Source organism: Cebidichthys violaceus, unplaced genomic scaffold, assembly GCF_023349555.1.
Source record: "Cebidichthys violaceus isolate CVI_PGR_0920_01 unplaced genomic scaffold, fCebVio1.0.p SCAF_4, whole genome shotgun sequence".
Lineage (NCBI taxonomy): Eukaryota > Metazoa > Chordata > Actinopteri > Perciformes > Stichaeidae > Cebidichthys > Cebidichthys violaceus.
In genome coordinates, this window is record NW_027176594.1 from 8,614,538 (window position 1) to 8,636,719 (window position 22,182).

The following is a 22,182-nucleotide window of genomic DNA, read 5'->3' on the forward strand; positions in this document are numbered from 1 at the left end:
CAGGACAGAGGAGAGAGAGTTAGCTCTCGCGGCGTGAAGCGACTCTGTCACTGCAAGGAGGGCCGTCTCTGTCAAGTGACCCACTTTGAACCCGGACTGGTGGGGGTCCAAAAGGCTGTTCTGGTGGAGATAGGAAGACATTTGGTTAAAGACAGCACATTCAAGGGTTTTGGTCAAGTGATGGTTTCTTCAGAAGGGGGGTGACTCTGGCAGTCTTGAAAGCTGTGGGAAAGCATCCTGAAACAAGAGATGTGTTGATGAGGTGGGTGAGGAAAGGAAGGAGTTCAGTCGCAATAGACTGAAAAAGAGGGGAAGGGATCGGGTCAAGGGAGCACGTGGTAGGGCGGTTAGATGTAACAAGGTTGAGGACCTCGTTAGGTGAGAGAGGAGCCAGATAGGGTAAGATGGGGCGTGGAGATGGGAGGGAGAGCTGTGGGGGCAGGATTGGACAGGGAGAGAGGGGCTGAGAGAAGGAGGATCTGATATCGTTTACCTTCTTGTCAAAGAAGTTGGCGAAATCATCAGGTAGAGAACAAAGGGAAAACGTTTGGAAGGAGAAAGGAGAACGACAGCAGACGAAAAGAGAGAGTTTTGTTATGTTAAAGACAATGAATCAGAATTAACTGAAGATACTTATGTTTGTTTTTTGTAGCGGCTTTCTGCTGGAATTAAGTTTACCTTTTTGCTAAAATACTTTGAAAATACAGCATTTTGAGTTGGAAACTACCCCTTGTTGTCCTAATTTGTCCACCCACGCCTCAGAAGCCGAACCCGACCTCTCAAGACATCACAGTGGTGGAGAATGCCAAATACGGAGGGGTGGGTGAGAGCCAATGTCCATCAGTGATTTGACCATTCGCTTTGCACAATTGAGAACCAGTGACAACGCAATGGAGGAAATGCTTAAGCTGCTGGCGCAAAGCACCCAGCTCCAGATGGAGGCTAACCAGGCTCTGGTTGAGGAGCAAAGAAGAGTCAACATGTTGAAGGAGGAGGAACTCAGGCTACAGAAAAGTCAGCTTCTAACAGCAGGGCTACCAAACCCCAACCCTGTACTCCCTAAAATGGGACCCACCGATGACCCAGAAGCCTATCTTCATGCATTTGAAAATACGGCAACCAGAGGAAAAATGCCAGAAAGACCAGTAGGTTGGTATCCTTGCCCCGTTCCTGTCCGGTGAGTCACAGAAAGCTTTTCAAGACCTGGATAGCACAATAGCCAATGACTATAATGTCCTGAAAGATGAAATGTTAAGTAGAATAGGACTTACTAAGTTTGGAATGGCCCACGGTTCCACAATTGGGGCTTTAGGAATGACCCCCCCCCCCCCCCCCCGGGCACAGATGCATGAGCTAATACGTATCACAAAGAAATGGCTTGATCCGGATAAAAAGCCTGCAGCAGCTATAGTGGAAGCCATTGTTGTAGATCGATACTTACGAGCACTGCCCTATGATGCAAAGAGGGTTATTAGCCACGGTGCTCCAAGTACAGCCGTTGCCTTGGTGGAGGCAGTTGAACAGTACCAGGCCACTAATGAAATGCTCCGCATGGGGAAAAAGGAGCAACCCATGTCTCAAGGACGCCCAGTAAATCCACGTCCCCAGCCCCAAAGACCCACTCAAAGTAACACAACCCGGCAAAGCGTGAGTGTGAGCAAAGAAAACAAATTCCAGAGGGGGATACTCGGAGATGCTACAGGTGTGGGTAGCTGGAACATATCTCATGGCAATGCGAAAAAGGGGACGAACTAATGCCGACAGCAGAGTCCGCTGGCAGCCAGCCTACACACCTCTACGCCTCCTTGATGAAGGGTACAGCGCACCAAGCTTTTGCCCTGTGAAGCTTAATAATCAGGATGTGGAAGCTTTGCTGGACTCAGGGAGTAATTATATACTAGTTCACAAACCTTTGATAGAGGGAACAGACTGGCTTCAGGAAGAGACACGACCAGTTTCTTGTGTCCATGGTGATACACGGCGGTATTCTACTTGTACAGTGAAGCTAATCACAACGCAAGGCATGTGTGAAGTCAAGGCGGGGGTGCTAGATTCCCTACCAGTCTCACTTTTAATTGGAAGAGATTGTCCCCTGTTCCTCAAGCTCTGGAGAGAGATACAGGAGAGACGGTCTAGGGAGTCAGGACAGCCCCGCAGTAAGAGTAAACTGAAATACAGACCAAAGAATGTGTCCAGAACTGGTTTAACACATACCTAGGGCTGCAACAACGAAACGATAAAATCGATTAAAATCGATTATTAAAAGCGTTGGCAACAAATTTCATCGCGGAGATGTTTGAGTATAAAAAAAAAAAAGTTGAGCTGAGCGTGGAGCAGGGCGGAGGTAGAGGAAAGACCATCTGAGAGACCCGTAATGTTGTTCTGAAACACACGGCGGAGGCAGAGAAATCAGTACGACCTAAGTCATTCAAGATGTGGGAGCATTTCACACTAAATAAATCGAAAAAGTGTGTTAATTGCAAGATATGCAAAAGCGACATGGCATGGCACGGGAGAACCACGGTGATGATTCAGCACCTAAAACATAAACATGTTGGAGTCCTTGATGAGGAGGAAGGGAGTTCAACAGCAGGGCAAGTCACTACAGAATCCTACTGTTGTTCCGTTTTGAAGTGAGGAACGTAACGTCCCTCCAGTAGCTTCCCTGGTGCTGGTGTTTACTCGTTATCCTGCTTGACAAGCATGACAAGTTAGCGTTAGCTCGTTAATAACAGTAGTAAAGCAGGGGTGGTATAGTTTGCAAGACTAAAGACACGTTTTTATTCACTCGCCTTTACCCCGCCGATTTATCGATTAATCGAAAAAATAATCAACAGATTAATCGATTATTAAAATAATCGTTAGTTGCAGCCCTACACATACCTCTTTTCCAGTGAATGCTTTCCTCAGCACTGCAGAATCAGCCAGCGATGTGGGCCCGGCCTTGGAGGGCGAAGAGGAGGAGCCCCAAGGAAGCCACCAGCCGTCATCAAGCGAGGATAGCAGACAGACAGCTGCGGACGGACCGGCCCCACTTTCAGGCCAGTATAGTACTGCTCAACTCAATGACCCGACATTGATAAATGCTTTGCGAAATGTGAGAGTAATAGAAGGGGTGGACCAAGACCAGAGAAGAGTTTTAATGTACCCTCATTTTGCGGTGAAGAATGGTCTACTGTACCGAATGATACAAGTGCAGGAGGGGGTAACAGAGCAGTTGTTGGTGCTGGTTTGGCCCATACACACCTGCTTGGAGTACATCTAGGAGTGGAAAAGACTAAAGACAGGATTTTACAGCGGTTCTTTTGGCCAGGCATTCACAAAGAAGTCGAAAATGATTGCAGAAGTTGTCCAGAGTGACAGCTCATGGCCCCTCAGCCCTCATTTAGAAATCCACTGATCCCCCTCTCCAGTATTGAAGTCGCCTTTGAAAGAATTTGGTTAGCTATTGTGGGGCCCCTACCCAAGAGTGCTCGGGGGCATCAGTATATTCTTGTCCTAGTGGACTATGCTACCCGGTATCCCGAGGCTATACCCCTTAGAAAGGCTACAGCCCCGCAGATCTCCAAAGAACTGTTCCTCCTATGCAGTAGAGTAGGACTTCCAAAAGAGATACTGACAGACCAGGGGACCCCTTTTATGTCTCGTGTCACCAAAGGTCCGTGCTCCCTCCTGAAGATCAAACACCTCAAAACAAAAAAGCTAATGTCTTACAGATCTCCTAACAATCCTGCTTTGCGTTTAAGTCTAAAAAGAAAGCGTAACCAGCAAAATACATATATGATTATATATACCAACCTCAAATGGACGGGCTAGTCGAGAGGTTCAACAAGACTCTCAAAATGATGCTAAGGAAGTCAATTGAAAGAGACGGGCGCAACTGGGACCAGCTCCTCCCCTACCTGATGTTTGCAGTTAGGGAGGTTCCCCAAGCTTCTACAGGTTTCTCACCCTTTGAGCTCCTGTACTCTTACAAACCCAGGGGGATCCTGGACCTGGCGAAAGAATCCTGGGAAAAACAGCCTTGTCCTCACCGCACGGTTATTGAGAAAACATGGAAAAAGCTCAGAAAGAACAGCAAGCATCCTACAACCGCCCTGCGCAGCCCAGAGAGTTCAGGCCAGGAGACCGGGTCCTGGTACTGGTACCCACCGCTGAATGTAAGTTTTTAGCAACTTGGCAGGGGCCCTATGAAATTATTGAACGAGTGGGAGAAGTGAACTACAGAGTAAAGCAACCAGGAAGAAAACCAGAACAGCTGTACCACGTGAACCTGTTGAAGAAATGGCACTCTGCAGAGGTCCTATTAAGCTGTTTACCCCCAAACGACACAGGAGCACCACCAAGAGAGGTCGTAAAGGTGGGCCCTGATCTGTCCCCCCAGCAACGACAAGAGTCGCCATAGAGTGCCAGAGGCCTATAAGGAAACTTAGGTACTACTACTACTTAGGTAGTTTTGAGTTGGAAACTACCGCTTGTTGTCCTAATTTGTGCACCCAGGCCTCAGAAGCCGAATCCCACCTCTCAAGACATCACAAAAGTCAAAATGAAATAAAAATAAAAACTAGTGAAAAATGCAAAACTATAATAACCTTGGTGCCACTGCCATGCATAAACATACCTGTTATCTTGCATACAATACTGAACTATTCAAATAATGGACAGATTCATGTTTTTTGGTCGAGTTACAAAACTATCCATTTTTGCTCATGACAATGTCCATACACTTGACACAATAATATACTGGCCTCAGTAGTTGGCTGTTGTGGATCGGAGCTGCAGTGTTTTAGCCAGGAATATCATGCAAAAATGATTGCACAAGGATTAGTGGGTAAATAAAGTAAAGTAAATGTTGTTTTTAATTAAAAAAAAAACATTTTTTACAACAGTATCTTCTTTTCAAATAATATTGCAGCGTGCGTCCTTGTGTCTGGGATCTTAGTCAGCTGGGGAATGAATAGGCCCTCGGTCAATCACATGTAACATGTGGCTTCGTGATTGGCACAGCAGTGATAGGGGCGGGTCCTCTTTGTGTGAAGGAGGCTTGGAGGGACAGGTCCAGGCTAGTCTCGCGCTGTGAGTGAACCGGTGCCTAGCTTGAGAGAGCTCCTGTGTCGCTGAATGTGTGCATTTCTGACTGAAAGATAACATCTTCTGCCTCCATTTATCCATGTTAATGTGTATTTAAAGACATTTCAATTTGTGAATAAAAATAAACTAAAATTGTCTAATCAATAAAAAATTTCGCAGACCCTGCAGTACCTCCGCGGACACCCTAGCGGTCGCGGATTCCCTGTTGAAGACCTCTGCTATAGAGAGATGTTGATTCAACCGAATGGCCAGTTTAATGTTTGCGGTGCTGTTGTATTGCATTGACCTCACTTTGTCAGATAGTGTCACACCTCTGGGGCTGTTGAAAATTCCAACTGCAGGTCTGTGCTCCATCAATAAGACTACAGAATGTGTGCACAGCATAAAAGGAAATAATTTATGTTGTAACCATAGACTGTGTTGCTTTCAAAGGCATTCATACATTTTGTCAACAGTTGAGCATTTTTATACAGGCCAAAATGAGAAAGAAGAGTCAGTCAGGTCTTTGTCACACCTGATTTGTGATACCAAATTCAAGATAATTATAAAGAGACATTATCTTGTCTCGACTGGATTGTGATCTGACTCTGTCACCTCAGGACATTAATATTTCATTATTATCTCATAATTTGCAGTTGCAGGTGGAGAATTGGCTTTGCCTAGAATTTAATGGAATATTTATTGTTAATTAATATGACAAAGCTACAGAATGGGAGTTTGGAGGCATACACAAGTCACTGATAAGAGTAAGAATTGTGTGTCGGATAACAAGTGATCAGATTTGAGGCAGACTGCTTAGAGAGTTGGATAAAGAGCTACAAAGAGCAGTAGACATTTGCCTTTCTAGCATAGTGATCCAAATCCAGTTTAAAAAGCTTCATGAAGAAACCAAAGTGCTGGTTCAGAAAATATATAAGCAAAAAACAAGTGGAAAAAGAGAGAGACAACAAGCACAATCAAAGAATCAAGCACAACCAAAGACTTTGCTCATGTTTAAACACGTGATTTCTCTTCCTACGTCTGCATGTTTATTGTCAGTCTTTGAGCTGTTAAATTGACTGAGAAGGATAAACTTGAAACTAAACAGAGCCAAATGCAGAGTCAGACTTAGTGGAATCAGTTACAGGGGATGTGCTAAGCAAAGATGGATTGAAACCTGACATGGACGAAGTACAAGCGATAAAAAAATGCCAGAGCCAAAGAATAAAGCAGCACATCAGAGATTCATGGGGATGATGCAGTGCCAAATAAAATTCATCCCAAATCTGTCATATGGCTCAAGGTCACTGATGATATCTCTGGCTTGTTCTTTACACACACACACACACACACACACACACACACACACACACACACACACACACACACACACACAATCCCTCAATTCCTAAATGTGCCTGAAGTTTCAAGTTTATCCTTCTCAGTCAATTTAACAGCTTCCCAAAACTGTTGACTCTCTGTCTTGCCCCACACAAGAATGTCATCCATAGGGATCCCCGATACCTGGTTCTAAATGGGAACCAATAAGACAGTAGTACATATCCGGAGTATCGATAAGGTCCGGAGTTAACGGCTAAACAAATCAGGGAAGTTGTGCAGGAATATGCAGTGTGCAAAAAACACAACAACCACCAGACCCTTTGAGATCTCATCCAGCACCTGAGAGAGCATGGTCAAAAGTTGAAATGGATTCCATTTAAATCTACAGATTTCAAAGTAAAGTGACACGCAAGATGTAGTGGAGTGGAAGTTTAAACTACCATAAATGGATATACTCAAGTACAAGTCATTCAACATTGTACTTAAGTACAATGTTGAATGAGTTACAAACATAATACTTCACAAATTCAATTCACAGTTGCAAAAAGTGGTACATAAAACCATCAATTCAAATACGAATTGTTAAATTGTTTTAAATGAAAATATAAACATTTGCTTTCTTACCACAGTGGAGTCCAACTATGCAGCAATATTGTGATATATTTTTTCAATGAATGGTACAAGCTGACGCTTAAAAGGTGCCAGACACCTTCAGGAGAAGGTGGAAATGAAGGCTTGTCAGTGAGTAAGGGCTTTGTAAAAGAATACAGATATTTTTCAAACTTCTGACCTAACTTGCAGGACTTGTTAGGCACAATATAAAGGTTAGAGAGGAAGTTTCTCGAGTTCAGTAGAATTACATGTTCAGATGAAGGCTGTGATATGCGTAAACAACAAAATAATTATTGAGCTATATTAACAATTTTCTTAGCTTTTTTTTGTTTTCAAAAACAATCAAGAAGACCCCCAAACCCAGTATCTCTAGACCTAAAAACAACTATTTTTAGACAAAAGTATGCTAACTGTTGAGATGTGACATTGTGGACATACCAGTCATACCAACAATATGTCTTGCGCAAAAGATGACAAAAGGACAACAGTATGAAAGAGGTTATAAGCAGCAATCATCACTGTTAACATGCTTTATGCTGCAAGTATATTTCAATGTTATATAGATAACTAGGTAGGTAGATGGCTTATAGATTGCTATGCTATCATGCTGATTATGAAAATATATGCTGGTTGAGCCATCTATGTGCCTTATCCTGTTTCAGAGCAAGTGGCTGACTTTCTCATCCAGCACACGAGCCCAGTGGATTGTTTCAGTTCAGAATGCGGATGACTAAGATATTCTACATACAGTAGATCTAATTCTGTATACCTGCTTAGGACACATGGATCTATAACACAGATAAATTGTATTAGTCTTTAATAACTGTCCAAACAATAATAGGCAGTAAATGTCACAATAACAACAAACCTTTAAAACATTGACCCTTGTTTAAGATCACTTGTTTGAGTATTTATTTAAAGAAAACTAAAGAAAGTGCTTGCAGCAGCTAAAACTTCATTTGGCCCAATCATATGGAAATGTTTTGATACAAATTGAACACGTATATAAATAGAAAACTATAGACACTGAGCCTTGACAAGCAGCAAGCTTTGGTTTGAGCCTATTAACTGATCATCAGCAGGAAGCTTAGCCATGGTCACTTCCTGCAGAAGCAGCATACACTCTCCAATTATAAATTAAAGCCAGGACATTTCTGATGTCAAACTTATTGGTAGCTAGCTAGCCAGCTAAGATGACGCAGCATGCCAAAAATAACTTTGAGTTACCAGAAGGGTATTCCCCCCTCTATCTCTTGGAATCACCTTTTCTTACTAAATGGATAAACCTAGGACGATGATAAATGAACACTCTTTCTAAGCAAACTTGACAAATCTATTTCTATCTATTTTAGGTGAAGGTAAAACAGCCATGTTATGCAACCCTCGCCTTCAACAGCAAGTTGTGTTGCACACAGCTTCATCCTTTGGAGCAGGGGTCACTAATAGGCGGACCGCGGTCGGAGTCCAGACCCAGACGCCGTTGTATCTGAACCCTGGACTTATAACCGATAGAAAATTGAGAATTATGACATGGTCACGGAGCGCTTCTATTTTTAATCGGCGTTGCAAACCATATCACGTGATGCTACTGGGCCAATTATATACTGTATGTGTATTCCAATAAGCGTCGCCCTAGACTTTAGTGTGATATTCATAAGGGAGAGACTGGGGGAGAGACCCAACAGTCGGAATAGTATGTGAGCCAGAGAAGTTATTTCACATGATGTGCTCGAAAAAGAGAAATGTTAACAGCTTAACCGGAGTCTTTAACCAAGAATGGACAGACTCATATCTTCATTCTTCCTGCGGGCAGTTCAAAACCAGTATGTCTCATATCTTCAGAGACCGTGGCAATTATTAAAAGCAGCAATGTATGCTTTTATAAAGCACAAATCTTTTGAGCAAACGTACCCACTCACATCCGAAATGAAGGGACAGAAAATAAACATCAGAATCCTAACACATTAATTCACTAAACAACTTACTATCTCATAATAATGAGATACTATGTCATTATTTTGACTTACTATCTCATTATAATGAGATGCAATCTCATTATTTTGACTTACTATCTCATAATAAGTCAAGTCACATTATTATGAAATAGCAAGTCGAAATATATTGCATCATAATGACTTACAGGATCTTAATTTTTTCCTCACAGTGGCAGAAATGGGCTTCCATATTAATGTGTCCGTTATGACGATAGAATATTTTTCAAACTTTTTTCAAACTGCTGATTACCTACAAGTCATTTTTGACTGACAAGACATAACCGACTGCTCCTGAATGTGACTTTGGACCAAGGTTATTATCGTTAACGAAAACTAAGGAAAAATTGAAAACTAGGTGGGAATTTTTTTTTCGTTAACTGAAATAAAAATAAAAACGAGGCTTTATAAAAAAATAAAGACTCTCTGAATTCTTCACCTAACGTAATCAGCTCATCACAAATGCATGTCTCTTGATTTAAACTGTATGATATTGTTGTATTAGCTTTTTGCAAAGACTTGCACTGATATGTTAACATATGTGAGGCACATGCGAACCCACAGTTGCATACCCAAAGCTTCATTCAAGTGTGTTTATCCTGGATGTCATAGAACTTTCCAGAAGTTCAGAACATTGTGTTTCTAAAGTTTTTATTTTGTTTGTTTTACAGTCACTTGTCATCAGAGAATGTCATCAATGAAGATACCAGCCAGGTACATACCGCTGAGCTCAGTGGCACACCCCAGGTATAGGTACCTACCATTGAGCAACAGTAGCATACCATCGGCTACTTTTCGATCTCGGCGCTACTGGTCTGAGGTTATCCTCATGAGTTCAGCTAAGCCAGTCATTAAAGATTTTATGATTGTATTTGTTTTCTTCTAAACATGCAGTACATTGTGAGTTTTGTGATGTAATACAAATGTCCCATTATTATTTGTCTTGAGAACATGTATTAAACTGCAACAATTATGTATTGAATGTCTATTGTTATTCTTTCATTTGTAGGGAATTAAATGCAAAAGTATTGGGTTGTATTTACCCTTGCTAAATAAATGGTAACATTCCAGCATATACAGCAAAATCACCATCAAACTTCACCGTAAAAAACAGTACATTACTGGCGTCCCTGTTGCCAGTAAGTTACTGTTATTTTATGGTAAAATTGTTTAGAGTGTAAGTCTGAAGACATCTAAACGGCAACATTTATTCATAGCGCCACCTACTGACAACAGAGAGCCAGCCTTATGTGACAAAGGTCATTGCTCAATAGCATTTTTGAAGGAATTGGGATTGTCAAAATCTCAGGAAAATTGCCACTTCAGAACTGGTGAAATTTGCAAAAATTCTACCATTATTAGGCTCATGTGTGGCCAATGTGCTCCATAGCGTCCCCAAATGCAATCCATTTTGTGCATTTTGGATGCTCAAAAACTCATTAAACTTTGCATCCATTCAAACTAGTAATTACAGTACCTTGCAAAAGTATTGACCCCCCTTGGCGTTTTTCTTTTTTTGTTGCCTTACAACCTGGAATTAAAATAGATTTTTTCAGGGGTTGTATCATTTGATTTACACAACATGCCTACCACTTTGAAGATGCAAAATATGTTTTATTGTGAAACAAACAAGAAATAAGACAAAAAAACAGAAAACTTGAGCATGCATAACTATTCACCCCCCCAAAGTCAATACTTTGTAGAGCCACCTTTTGCAGCAATTACAGCTGCAAGTCTCTTGGGGTATGTATCTATAAGCTTGGCACATCTAGCCACTGGGATTTTTGCCCATTCTTCAAGGCAAAACTGCTCCAGCTCTTTCAAGTTGGATGGGTTCCGCTGGTGTACAGCAATCTTTAAGTCATACCACAGATTCTCAATTGGATTGAGGTCTGGGCTTTGACTAGGCCATTCCAGGACATTTAAATGTTTCCCCTTAAACCACTCGAGTGTTGCTTTAGCAGTATGCTTAGGGTCATTGTCCTGCTGGAAGGTGAACCTCCGTCCCAGTCGCAAATCTCTGGAAGACTGAAACAGGTTTCCCTCAAGAATTTCCCTGTATTTAGCGCCATCCATCATTCCTTCAATTCTGACCAGTTTCCCAGTCCCTGCCGATGAAAAACATCCCCACAGCATGATGCTGCCACCACCATGCTTCACTGTGGGGATGGTGTTCTCGGGGTGATGAGAGGTGTTGGGTTTGCGCCAGACATAGCGTTTTCCTTGATGGCCAAAAAGCTCAATTTTAGTCTCATCTGACCAGAGTACCTTCTTCCATATGTTTGGGGAGTCTCCCACATGCCTTTTGGCGAACACCAAACGTGTTTGCTTATTTTTTAGCCCAGCTCTGTGGAGTGTACGGCTTAAAGTGGTCCTATGGACAGAAACTCCAATCTCCGCTGTGGAGCTTTGCAGCTCCTTCAGGGTTATCTTTGGTCTCTTTGTTGCCTCTCTGATTAATGCCCTCCTTGCCTGGTCCGTGAGTTTTGGTGGGCGGCCCTCTCTTGCCAGGTTTGTTGTGGTGCCATATTCTTTCCATTTTTTAATAATGGCTTTAATGGTGCTCCGTGGGATGTTCAAAGTTTTGGATATTTTTTTATAACCCAACCCTGATCTGTACTTCTCCACAACTTTGTCCCTGACCTGTTTGGAGAGCTCCTTGGTCTTCATGGTGCCGCTTGCTTGGTGGTGCCCCTTGCTAGTGGTGTTGTAGACTCTGGGGCCTTTCAGAACAGGTGTATATATATACTGAGATCATGTGACACTTAGATTGCACACAGGTGGACTTTATTGAACCAAATACGTGACTTCTGAAGGTAATTGGTTGCACCAGATCTTATTTAGAGGCTTAATAGCAAAGGGGGTGAATACATATGCACGCACCACTTTTCCGTTATTTATTTTTTAGAAGTTTTTGAAACAAGTTATTTTTTTTCATTTCACTTCAACAATTTGGACTATTTTGTGTATGTCCATTACATGAAATCCAAATAAAAATCAATTTTAATTTCAAGTTGTAAGGCAACAAAATAGGAAAAACGCCAAGGGGGGTCAATACTTTTGCAAGGCACTGTATTTAAATGTGATGTTGTAATTGGACTTGAGCTCTATGGTGCCGATTTTCGCGATATTTGGTACCCATATGCTCGCATCATTTTGGACACATTTCACATTGGCTATCATTAGCTCGGCCCAACCAGAAATCAGACATTTAAAATTTTGTGTGTTTAACATGTACTTATCAACCTCTGATTGAATGGCGACCCTGATCTACCGTTGAGCCACAGTCGGAGCGACATATCATTATCACTAAACGCAACATAGCCTCCTGCACGATATGAAGTTATGTTAAGTTTTTGAATTTATGCCTTGTGTAAGCTTTCTTACCATAAATTGTTTTAAAAATAATTCCTGTAATACTGAAGTTGTTACTTATCCATTTGATAAGGAAAGACGGTAATATCATACTCCAAGGTGTGGCATACCCTTTTGTGTTAACTGACACTTTTTTTCTTTTCTTTTTGTAACATTTGGGTGATTGGGACAGCATATACAGTATATCATTGATTTAGACTAGGCTAAGCATGTTCATTGCACAACCTATTTTATATGTTGATTTAATTTCAAATGCACATTTTCCTTTTCCTGTTAATTATTATGAATTAAAACTCCATGTTCATTTATGCAAAACTTTATTACTGAAGGTTTAAAAATAGGTCCACAATTCATACAGGACAAAACTGCCTTTCCTAAGTGTCAACTCCCTCCCCACCGCAATTATCTCCCTCAAAATCTCATCGAACACATTTATTTAAGGTAATAATAAAAAAGCTTCAGGTCCAAAATTCTGTCTCACTGATGCCATTCTACTCTGCAATAGATTAATCAAGATTAGTTAGGGATGGTTTAAGAGGTCAAGGCTAAACATAGTTTAATGCTTGCCCCTCCCACCTATGTGATGTTACTACAATGAGGGCATGGAATTTAAATTGCGTGGTTTCACAGCTAGGGAGCAACAAAAGAAGTTATTTTCACAGATACCTGAATAAATAAACAATGTGTTGTTATACTGTCCCATTGGACATAATGTTCCAATCACCCTTGATTCACCCTACAAAATATATTTGAAAATGGTGAGCACAGAATACTTTTTTCCTTTTGTAAAGGGTTACTGTTCAGCAACAGTGCCAGACCCAAAGCCGAATTATTTCTTCAAAGGAATGAGGAAGTAGAATGGCATTCTTCAAATGGCACCCCTCCTAAACTGGCTGATTGACGTATGACGTACATTGCTCAACAGCACGTTTGTAGAGCGTGAACAAAAGATAACAGCTTCCATAGAGCTGATACTCATGCCATGCAAAAACAAATGTCAAATAATTTGGCCACAATAGCAGTTGCATAAGAGAATCCTCTTAATCAGTGTTTTTATAGCAGTCAACCACACCCTCTACACATCAGCTAACTAGGATATCATTACCTCCATGAACTAGACATGCAACCAAAATCAACACACAAACATTAAAAGTGAAAATAATATTTATTCAGACAATACCCATTCAATCTAAAGTATATGTATAAAAATGTTTTTTTAAAAAAAAGTTCAAAAAGATTGTTCACATTCACTAACTTCTCAGCTGTCACATACTAACCACAGCATACACTGACTGCATTAAAAATAAGCTTGTGTTTGCAAGTTAAGCAGATGGGGATTACTAGCATCAGTCTGGGTGGCATGAGCTCTTTGCTCTAGCGAGGTGGAAAGCCCCTATGTGGCCCTCCCCTGCCCCTGAACCCTCCCCTGTCCCCGCGGAAATTTGGCCGGTTTCTTTCACGGCCTCTGTCTCCGCCTCTTCCTGCATTTGGCCCACCACGGCCCCCTCTGGTTGCTCCACCACCACGTTCCGACTTCAGCTTAGCGGGGGGAGACTTAGGCCGTAGCCTCTCTATATCCTCTGTGCAGCCAGATAGGTGGGAATTGACAAAATGCGAGGTGTAGGTCTCTTGGTTAAAGTTACTGTTTGTCAAAGTAGGACCCACGGTCAGCCAGCCTAGAAAGAGGAGAAAACCAAAAAGCAACAACATGGGTATTGAGAAAACAAGCAGAGGCACAGAGGAAGACGAGACACTCACTAAAAGCAAACGTAGCCCACTGTACAATATGCAGTTATCACCTAAATTTACCATGGAAAGAGATTGTCCAGCTCACCTGGTCTGATGGTCGAGTCTCGTCCAAACAAGTGCAACCTCCTGCGGCCCAAACAGAAGTGCTCAATTATGTGGAAGATCTCAACAGGCTTCTCTACATTTCCCATCTCCGGCTCCTCAGTGATGATCAAGTCAATGTCCACATTAGCATGGATGAAGTCACCGTCAGTACTCCTACGAACTGTTCCTTTGATTCCCATTAGGCAGTGTTCCTGGAGGGAATAGGTTGCATACATCATAATATACAGTTTAAACTGCCTTTACTTGACAGTCATCATATGTAGAGGAGTTAATTTAAATTGGGTATCAAAAATTATATTTACAGATTTTAAAAAAAGGGAACAAATCCCAAAGCAATTTGATTATGTAAAATTGACATTAACATGTATTTCACATTTCTGCTGTACCTTGGTCCTCTGGAATACTGCTTTTGGGTCCAGTGCCTTGGTCTTGCCTGGGTTATTCTTGTTGGTCTTGATCCAACAGATATCCTCACACCGCCTAAAGCCCCACTTCCTCAAACACTGATAATATTGACAGTTCATATTGTTGTAAGTAGTGTGAGACGATTAATGCATTATTAAGATATTAACACAGTACATACACAGTGGGGCTACCCCTACCCTTCTACTGTATGGCAAAGCATGTAGCATAAATATTGTAAATAGAATCACAAAATCCAGTGTTTCCAAGAAAACTGATTTCTGAACTGCTGAAAAGTGCATGGCCTACTCTGTGGTCCAAAGAGCAATAATGCCAGTGATTCTTTCAGTTTTACGTACACCAAGTTTGAGTAATCTGCACAAAACAATGTTTTGGCTTTTGTCTCCATCTCGTTCTTTGGTTGTAATACTTGAATGCTATTTGAGATAACAATGCATTATTGTTCAACATTTAGTTTACAATAAGCATGTTCTGTCTTCCTTTCTTAAAGATTGTCCACATTTAGCTTTTTGGTGTTTTTGATAATGACAATTAAAACTCTTGACATCAGACCAAAATTCCAAAATATTGTTGACTGCAAGCTATTAAAGGAATTTCTGTATGTGTATATATATATATATATATATATATATATATATATATATATATATAAAATAGGGGTGTAACGGTTCACAAAATTCCCGGTTCGGTTCAATATGATACAGTGGTGCCACGGTTCGGTTCGGTACGTTTTCAACACAGCAAAAAAGCAGAAATTCCAAATCCTCGCTGGTGAGACTCTTGAGGGGGCGTGTTTGAAGAACATGGCTCTTCATCTCCAATCAGTAGTGATCTAATGTGTCGTTACAGTCTGGTGGCTTTGTGTAGTCTGTGACGTCCAGCCGTCTGTTGTCAGAGCAACAGCGGGTGCTTCAGACATTTGACTCTGTTTGGGCTTTTCTTTTCTTTTCCAAAGCAGGAATTATGGTCTGGCGAATTGTTCTCGTGAAGAAGTAGTGTCACAGGGCCGAATAGCATTAAGCATGTTCTTACAGCCTGGTTTTCCGCTCCAGAGTAGGGTCTCATATCCGCAGCTACAAATATACCTTTAGTCCGAATCAGTTGGGAATAGCTACCTAAACGCTGCGGGGAGAGTTTGTAGCGTGTGTGCAGCTCTTGTTTTCCTGCTCAGCTAGTTTAGCATAGTGTGCCTCCCAGAACACACGTGCCTCACCAGAATCAGACAGTCAGACAGCACGTTGTCTGTTATGTGGTGGGAGTGTCAGACAGCATGTTGTCTGATACGTCGGGTGGGTTGCCATGTTGAGCGCAGTGGCTCTACCGAGAGAACATTATATTTCCCACAATTTAAGCTGTTGCATAAATGCAATAGTATTATTCAAACAAATTGTTTGGTTTGTAATGCGTACCGAACCGAAAGCCTCGTACCAAACGGTTCAATACAAATACGTGTATTGTTACACCCCTGATATCAGGGGGTTTCACTTTTTTATATATATAAAAAAGTGAAACTTGACATCAGTTTGCCTCAATTAAATTTTCCATATTTGACTGTGACGTAGTGTTATTGACAAGCTCAAAGACGACATACAGTACGTCACACCGACAACAGTATAACAAAGTGAAAAATACTGTTTGTCTGACAGCCTACCAAACATGAACCAGGGTGTGTCTGCAGAGGGGCTTAATACTTTAATCTGGTTTGAACAGACGTATAAGGTGTTAACAGTTATTGTCATAACATCATACAAACAGTTGCCCAATTGTCAGAAGCACATTGAACCAACGAGTTCCGGAGTTACTGGCAAAACGCAGTTTTAAAAATAACTCTGCAAGCCTCACGTTGCGAAACCTTGTGAACCCAGTAAAGAATGAGAGATAAGAGGTAAGAGTTAAGAGTTTTCCTATAATATACTTTGTGCTTTTGACTGATTTAGGGACAATGTTACCATTCTGCCCAAGTCCAGGCCTTCACCAGAGCCACACCAGAGAAAGACAAAGGAACGTAGAGAAGATATCTCCTCAATTTCCAGTTTCATGATCTGCAATCGCAAAGAACAGACGGGAAAGAGGGGTGAGGGAACACAATGTCATAGTCATCCATGCAGGGTGAATATACCACTCACTAATCATTTTAACGATTGCTTTCCTTAGGCAAAGAGAGAACAGGACAGGTGATTCTGCTATGCCATCTTCACATCTGGACAGGCTCATTCTGAACATTTGTCACCACCTACTGGGAAAGGGTCAGCATACTCCAACTTATTTGCACTCACAAGCTCTTAACATTGTCTTTTTTTGAAAGTGCGTTCACACATCACTAATACTGACTTCCACACCATATGGCATTTAGAATTATAGCCTGCTTCAAGCAATTTCAGTGTATAATTGTTATACATTGATATTGCTGTGGCCCATGAGCCGGTCATAACAATATTCTCTATTTTTCACATACTAGCACAAACTGCTAAATGTAAAACCAGTATAACATGCATACATACATCATCCCAGGTCCAGAAACGTTCAGTGTGGCTAATGCCTGATTCTCTGTAGTATTCCTCTAAGGGAGGCTCAAGCAGAATGACATCAAACTCGCACTTCAAATCTTGCAGGTCGAAGTGCATCGGATCAGCCTGGAGGTACCTTAAAACACATAAACGCACACATTTTAAATAGAGAAAACTTTTTTTTAAAGTTAATGCCAACTTGATATTAATTTGGTCTTCTGAATTAGGTCTTTTTTTCCTTGAGGTGTAATCACATTGACATTCCGGTAAATATCTACTCTAACGTTCATCATTTAAAATACATGGGAGGGGTGTTGGTGGTGGAGATGAGCTCGTCCTTCAGTCTGATCAGCTCTCGAAGCTTCGGATATTCTTCAAATCGGTCAGCCAAGCCTAAAACACAGAAGGCAACGAGGTCAGAACCACACACAAGCACGTACATGTATATAAAACAGATAAAACACACGCGCACACTCACCAACATCTCTGATGAAGTTTTGTGGCCTGTGCCCTGTGTCAACAAAGTGCTGACAGTAGTCATTGTGAGGGTTCAAACTCTGGGTACCCTGAAAAAGAATTAATGAAGATAAATAAGAAATGCAGGAGAAAAGGTAATAAGAGAAATATATCTGCATAAACAGACAACATATCGCTGGATTGTGTATTCAAGCATTTTAACAGACATTTGATGTCTGGAATTGGAAAAGTTGAATCAAAACTCCAATACAATACAATTTCTGCAATATCTAAAAAATGTTATAACATTTATTTTTTAATATAAGGCAAAATAATAATATAATATAAACACCACTCTGGATTTCTAGGGCTTGACTGATTACATCCCAAACTGAAAAAATGCGTTGTACACACTCTTTACTTGATTCAAATTAAATTAAATTAAAAGCAGATCATGTGTATTGTACTTACATGTTATGTGTGCTTTGTGTCAGAAAAAAAAATATTTGTATCATTTGTGATGCCACTGATTATTCATGAATAGTTTCCACACACTGAAATCACACACGCTCATGTACATCATTACACCAACTGATTCTAATTTGCATTTACAGGCTTTTTGCACTCTGACAAGTCTGACATAACAGGTTACATCCACGTGACTCATGTGACTATTTTCCTAGCATTCCATTGACTTTGCTCAAGCTTGGGTAAAGTTCAACATGCCAAATAAAACTTGTTCTTGATAACAAGTTCAAAAGAAGACTTCTTTATCTCACTGTTTGGTGGTTTGACATGAATATATAAAAATATTTATCTTACTGCTTGTCTTTCAAATCAGCCAAATGTCACAGGTTAGCTCAAAGACGACATACGTCACACCGACGACAGACAAGTTTGTCTAACAGCCTGACAAACATGAACCAGGGTGTCTTACACAATACTTACACAAACACATTTAAAAGATGGACATTAAAGATGCACAATTATGTCCAAAAGGGATAAATTTGACTTGTTTTTCTTTGGGACTATAACGGTGTTATTGCACTTGAAACAAGATAAAAGCACAGAAAACTATCTTCACTTTTTTTTCTTAAACTGTACAGTCCAAGATCTATAAATTAAACCATCTTCAAGTATACCAATTGTAAAATGCTATCAGTCACCACATTAAATCACAAATGGACAGAAAATCACTCAAGTTAAAAGCATTATCAGCGTGTAAATAAATAAAAGCAGCTCATTCCAGTTACTTCCCATTCCAGAAATGCTTTGACTGAGTTATCAGGCAATAAAACTCAATCTGAGCACCTGTGAGATTAAAGAGGCTCTTCTTCCTGCTTCTCTCATTCAAATGTGAGCAGTATTACCAGTTCAATTGTAGATTGCTTAAAAAGTCTTGGCTTGCGTGCACAGAACCGGTAAAACAAAAACAGAATTAATGTGCCAAATACTGGCACTATTTCTGTTGATATTTTCTAATGTAGATACTTTCTACCTGCTTGACAGGCTACAACAGCATAATTAGTGAGACACGATATAAAAGAGACATTGTGTGTATAAAAGAAAGTAGTCTAACCTTAAGGAAAGTACTTGAGTCCTTGTACACTTCCTCATATGGGTTGCTTTCATCCAGCTGCTGCACCTCCACCTCATCCTAAAACATAAAAACACGAGGTTCAGAATTTTGGCAATGAAAAGATCCTTGATCTGCGTGCAGGATTGTCAATCCTGCACAAGTCAAATATTCACCCCAAAGTCATCCATAGGTGAACCTAATATTTCACACTATGCTCAAATATTTCATTTGATTTATCCTACACGCTAAGCCCCATAACGAGTCAACTGAAACATTATTAGCTTCTTTTGGATAAGAAGAAAAGGGAAAAGCAATTCTGGGTGGTGGCCAAATTTACGTTGACTGCCTGCAGCTACAACAAGCTGACAAAGCCGAATGGAGCTAATAATTGAGAACATAACATATTATCAAAAAGATATAAAAATGTATATCATTTATATTTTACTATATCTTTCTATCGTGATTTCAAAATACCAGAGGCTGAACTGCGTTAGGGTGATATTGTAATTATTTGGACATCCCTTTACATTCTGATCAGTAGATTCTGTACTTTTCATTTGACAAGTTTTTAATTCACACAACAAAATGCAAAAATAGGACTTACCATGTGGTTATTTACTGTAGACCTTTTTTTTTTTTTTTTAATTACCAGAAAATGTGCATTATTATGATGAATCAAGAAATGAAAACCCCTCTGGTGGGATTAAAGTTTTACTACTACTGTAGCCCAGACTACCTTCAATAGAGCTGGCTAATGGTCTGAGATCCTCAGGCAGGGACCCTCTAAACTGTCCCACTGATTTTAGTTGTCTCCTCTGTCATTCTATTTATTACATACTCTTTTATTTTATCTGCTTGCTTGGTTGTTTCCTCGTGATTTATTCATGTATTTTGATTTTATTGTCTTTCTAATTTAGTTTTTATACTTTAAATCACATTTGTTCAGAGAAATTATACATCACCTTTTGTTCTTCCACATCTTCCTCTATGTCCTCTCCCTCCTGTGCCTTCCTTTTGGAAGGTGCTGCTGAACTGTCAAATGAAGCCCTGCAGATCACACACATCAGAAAGGTGAAGTTGTGAATGTAGCAAAATGAGTGAATTCAATACTGACACATTGAAAATAGTTCACACAGCTCCACAAATAACTGTGAATCACCTAAAACTTCTCGCTATGCTTAGAACCCCCCCCCCCCCCCCCCCCCCCTGTTTCAAACAGTCTGTTACCCCAGAATCTCCATTTAAAAACACCAAGGTAATGGCTGCGAGTGTCATCCTGTTTTTAGACAAGGCGAGCCAAAATGTTGTCTGGAGCGCCACATTTTTATATAGAATAGCCTAGAGGTAGATGTGTGGCTGTGATAAGCAACATGATGTGATGGAGATTGTTTGGGTTCAAAAGTTAAAGAATAATTTCCGTACCAAGTCCCAGACATCAAGAAGTTTCCTTTGAGGAGAACTCTACAGGAATCCCAAACTGTTGGTGCATCATGACAGGGAGGGCTCGGTTGACTCTGGAGACTTTTTGTCCCCCCACTTTCAGGTGTTTGGTAGGGTAACTCCATTACAGAGATCAGAAAGAATCCATTATAATAAGTGGGTGCATTAGAGGCTGTGGCAATTATAGATTATCACATTTCCTACTTCCACCCGCTGTAATCAGCTCCCTCAGTCATGATGCACCAACAGTTTTAAACCCCCCAAAACCTCCATCACAACCTCATAGCAGCCACATATCTACTTTAATGAAGCTCGGGAGAGGAGCGAGACGATTTAAGTGATTAAAAACGTTTCACCGACATGTCTGTTAATATGCAGAAGAAACTGTGTGTATAATAGCTAATCAACACGTTTAATGTGTTTTTGGGCGGTATTACATCATATCTTACCTGCATGTTTCTCTTGTCTCTTCAATCTCCTTCAGTTCATCTTTACTGTTTAGCACAGCTCCGATGCTGTCTGCGCTTTCAGCTCCCAACTGTGGTTAGACAAGAATGAAAAAGACAGTGTAAAGTGAGATATATTCAAATTCTGGTATTGTCTCCTTTAATATATCATGCATTGTTGTCAACGTCGTTGTACTTAACGTTTTCTTTCCCATTGACATGCTGTTATATAGCTACAGATTCAACTATTCTCCCAGAAATTAAGCTCTTTCTTATCTCATGTTACATATTACGTTACTGTAAATGGATCTCAGTGTATTTTTCTTAGCAACTCACTTGTAGCGTAATTCTAACTGAATGGCGTCATTTGTGTTAGCTATATTTGCTCGAATAGCTTTACCATGTTGATTTTCTCAGTACACGTTACATTCAGCTAGCTATATTATCACCCATATGTGCGACAGAACTATGCCCGTGTTCACCACATAGTCGAGCATGCGTTTTCCATTCAACATTTTGTAATCTACCAGCTCCAAAGATGGTCAATAGATACAGCTTAAGTTAGCTAACGTAAAGTGGTTAACTTGGAAAAATTTGTTAGCTACGTGCTAACAACAAGAGGCTAACTGTCCACTTGCCTGTTGAGCTAAAAGCTGCCGCCTAAGTTTTTGTCGCTCGCGGATCTCTTGCAGTCGACTGTTCATATCTTCAGTTGTAATGTTTTCTTAATAATGCTATCTGTCTAGTACATTTGGTCGTTGTTACAACAACGCTTTTTATATAAATGTAATCGGCTGGTTATCTATAACGTAAGACAACAATCGGCTAATGTCTAATAGCCGCTAAAAATCAAAATGGGTGTGCTCGTTATTTACACCGGAGTGCTCGGGTTCTATTTAGGGCCTTAGATGTAGTTAGCAGGCAAAATAAATGCTTATGACATCCGGCTGCGACTGCTCAATAGTTGCCATCTCAACGGGCTTTTTGCATCCGCAACGACCTAGGCAGCCTGATTGGAAAGGGTTCAACAGGCGAAGGTTTATCGAGTCTCAACTCCACCAACCTGGGCGAGTTTCGGCGTACGCCGG

General features: G+C 40.7%; 1 protein-coding gene across 1 annotated transcript; it reads right to left on the reverse strand.

Moving 5' to 3' along the window:
• Nucleotides 1–13,535: 13,535 nt before the first annotated feature.
• Nucleotides 13,536–21,947, reverse strand: mettl14 (methyltransferase 14, N6-adenosine-methyltransferase non-catalytic subunit). The gene is made up of 11 exons (XM_068727336.1): nt 21,733–21,947; nt 21,098–21,186; nt 20,171–20,255; nt 19,209–19,286; nt 17,652–17,739; nt 17,476–17,566; nt 17,168–17,309; nt 16,616–16,708; nt 14,630–14,746; nt 14,224–14,434; nt 13,536–14,065 (listed from the first exon to the last, which is right to left on the reverse strand). The coding sequence occupies exons 1-11, from the start codon at nt 21,796–21,798 to the stop codon at nt 13,764–13,766; spliced, it is 1,362 nt and encodes a 453-aa protein (XP_068583437.1). The 5' UTR covers nt 21,799–21,947; the 3' UTR covers nt 13,536–13,763.
• Between the last annotated feature and the right edge of the window lie 235 nt (nt 21,948–22,182).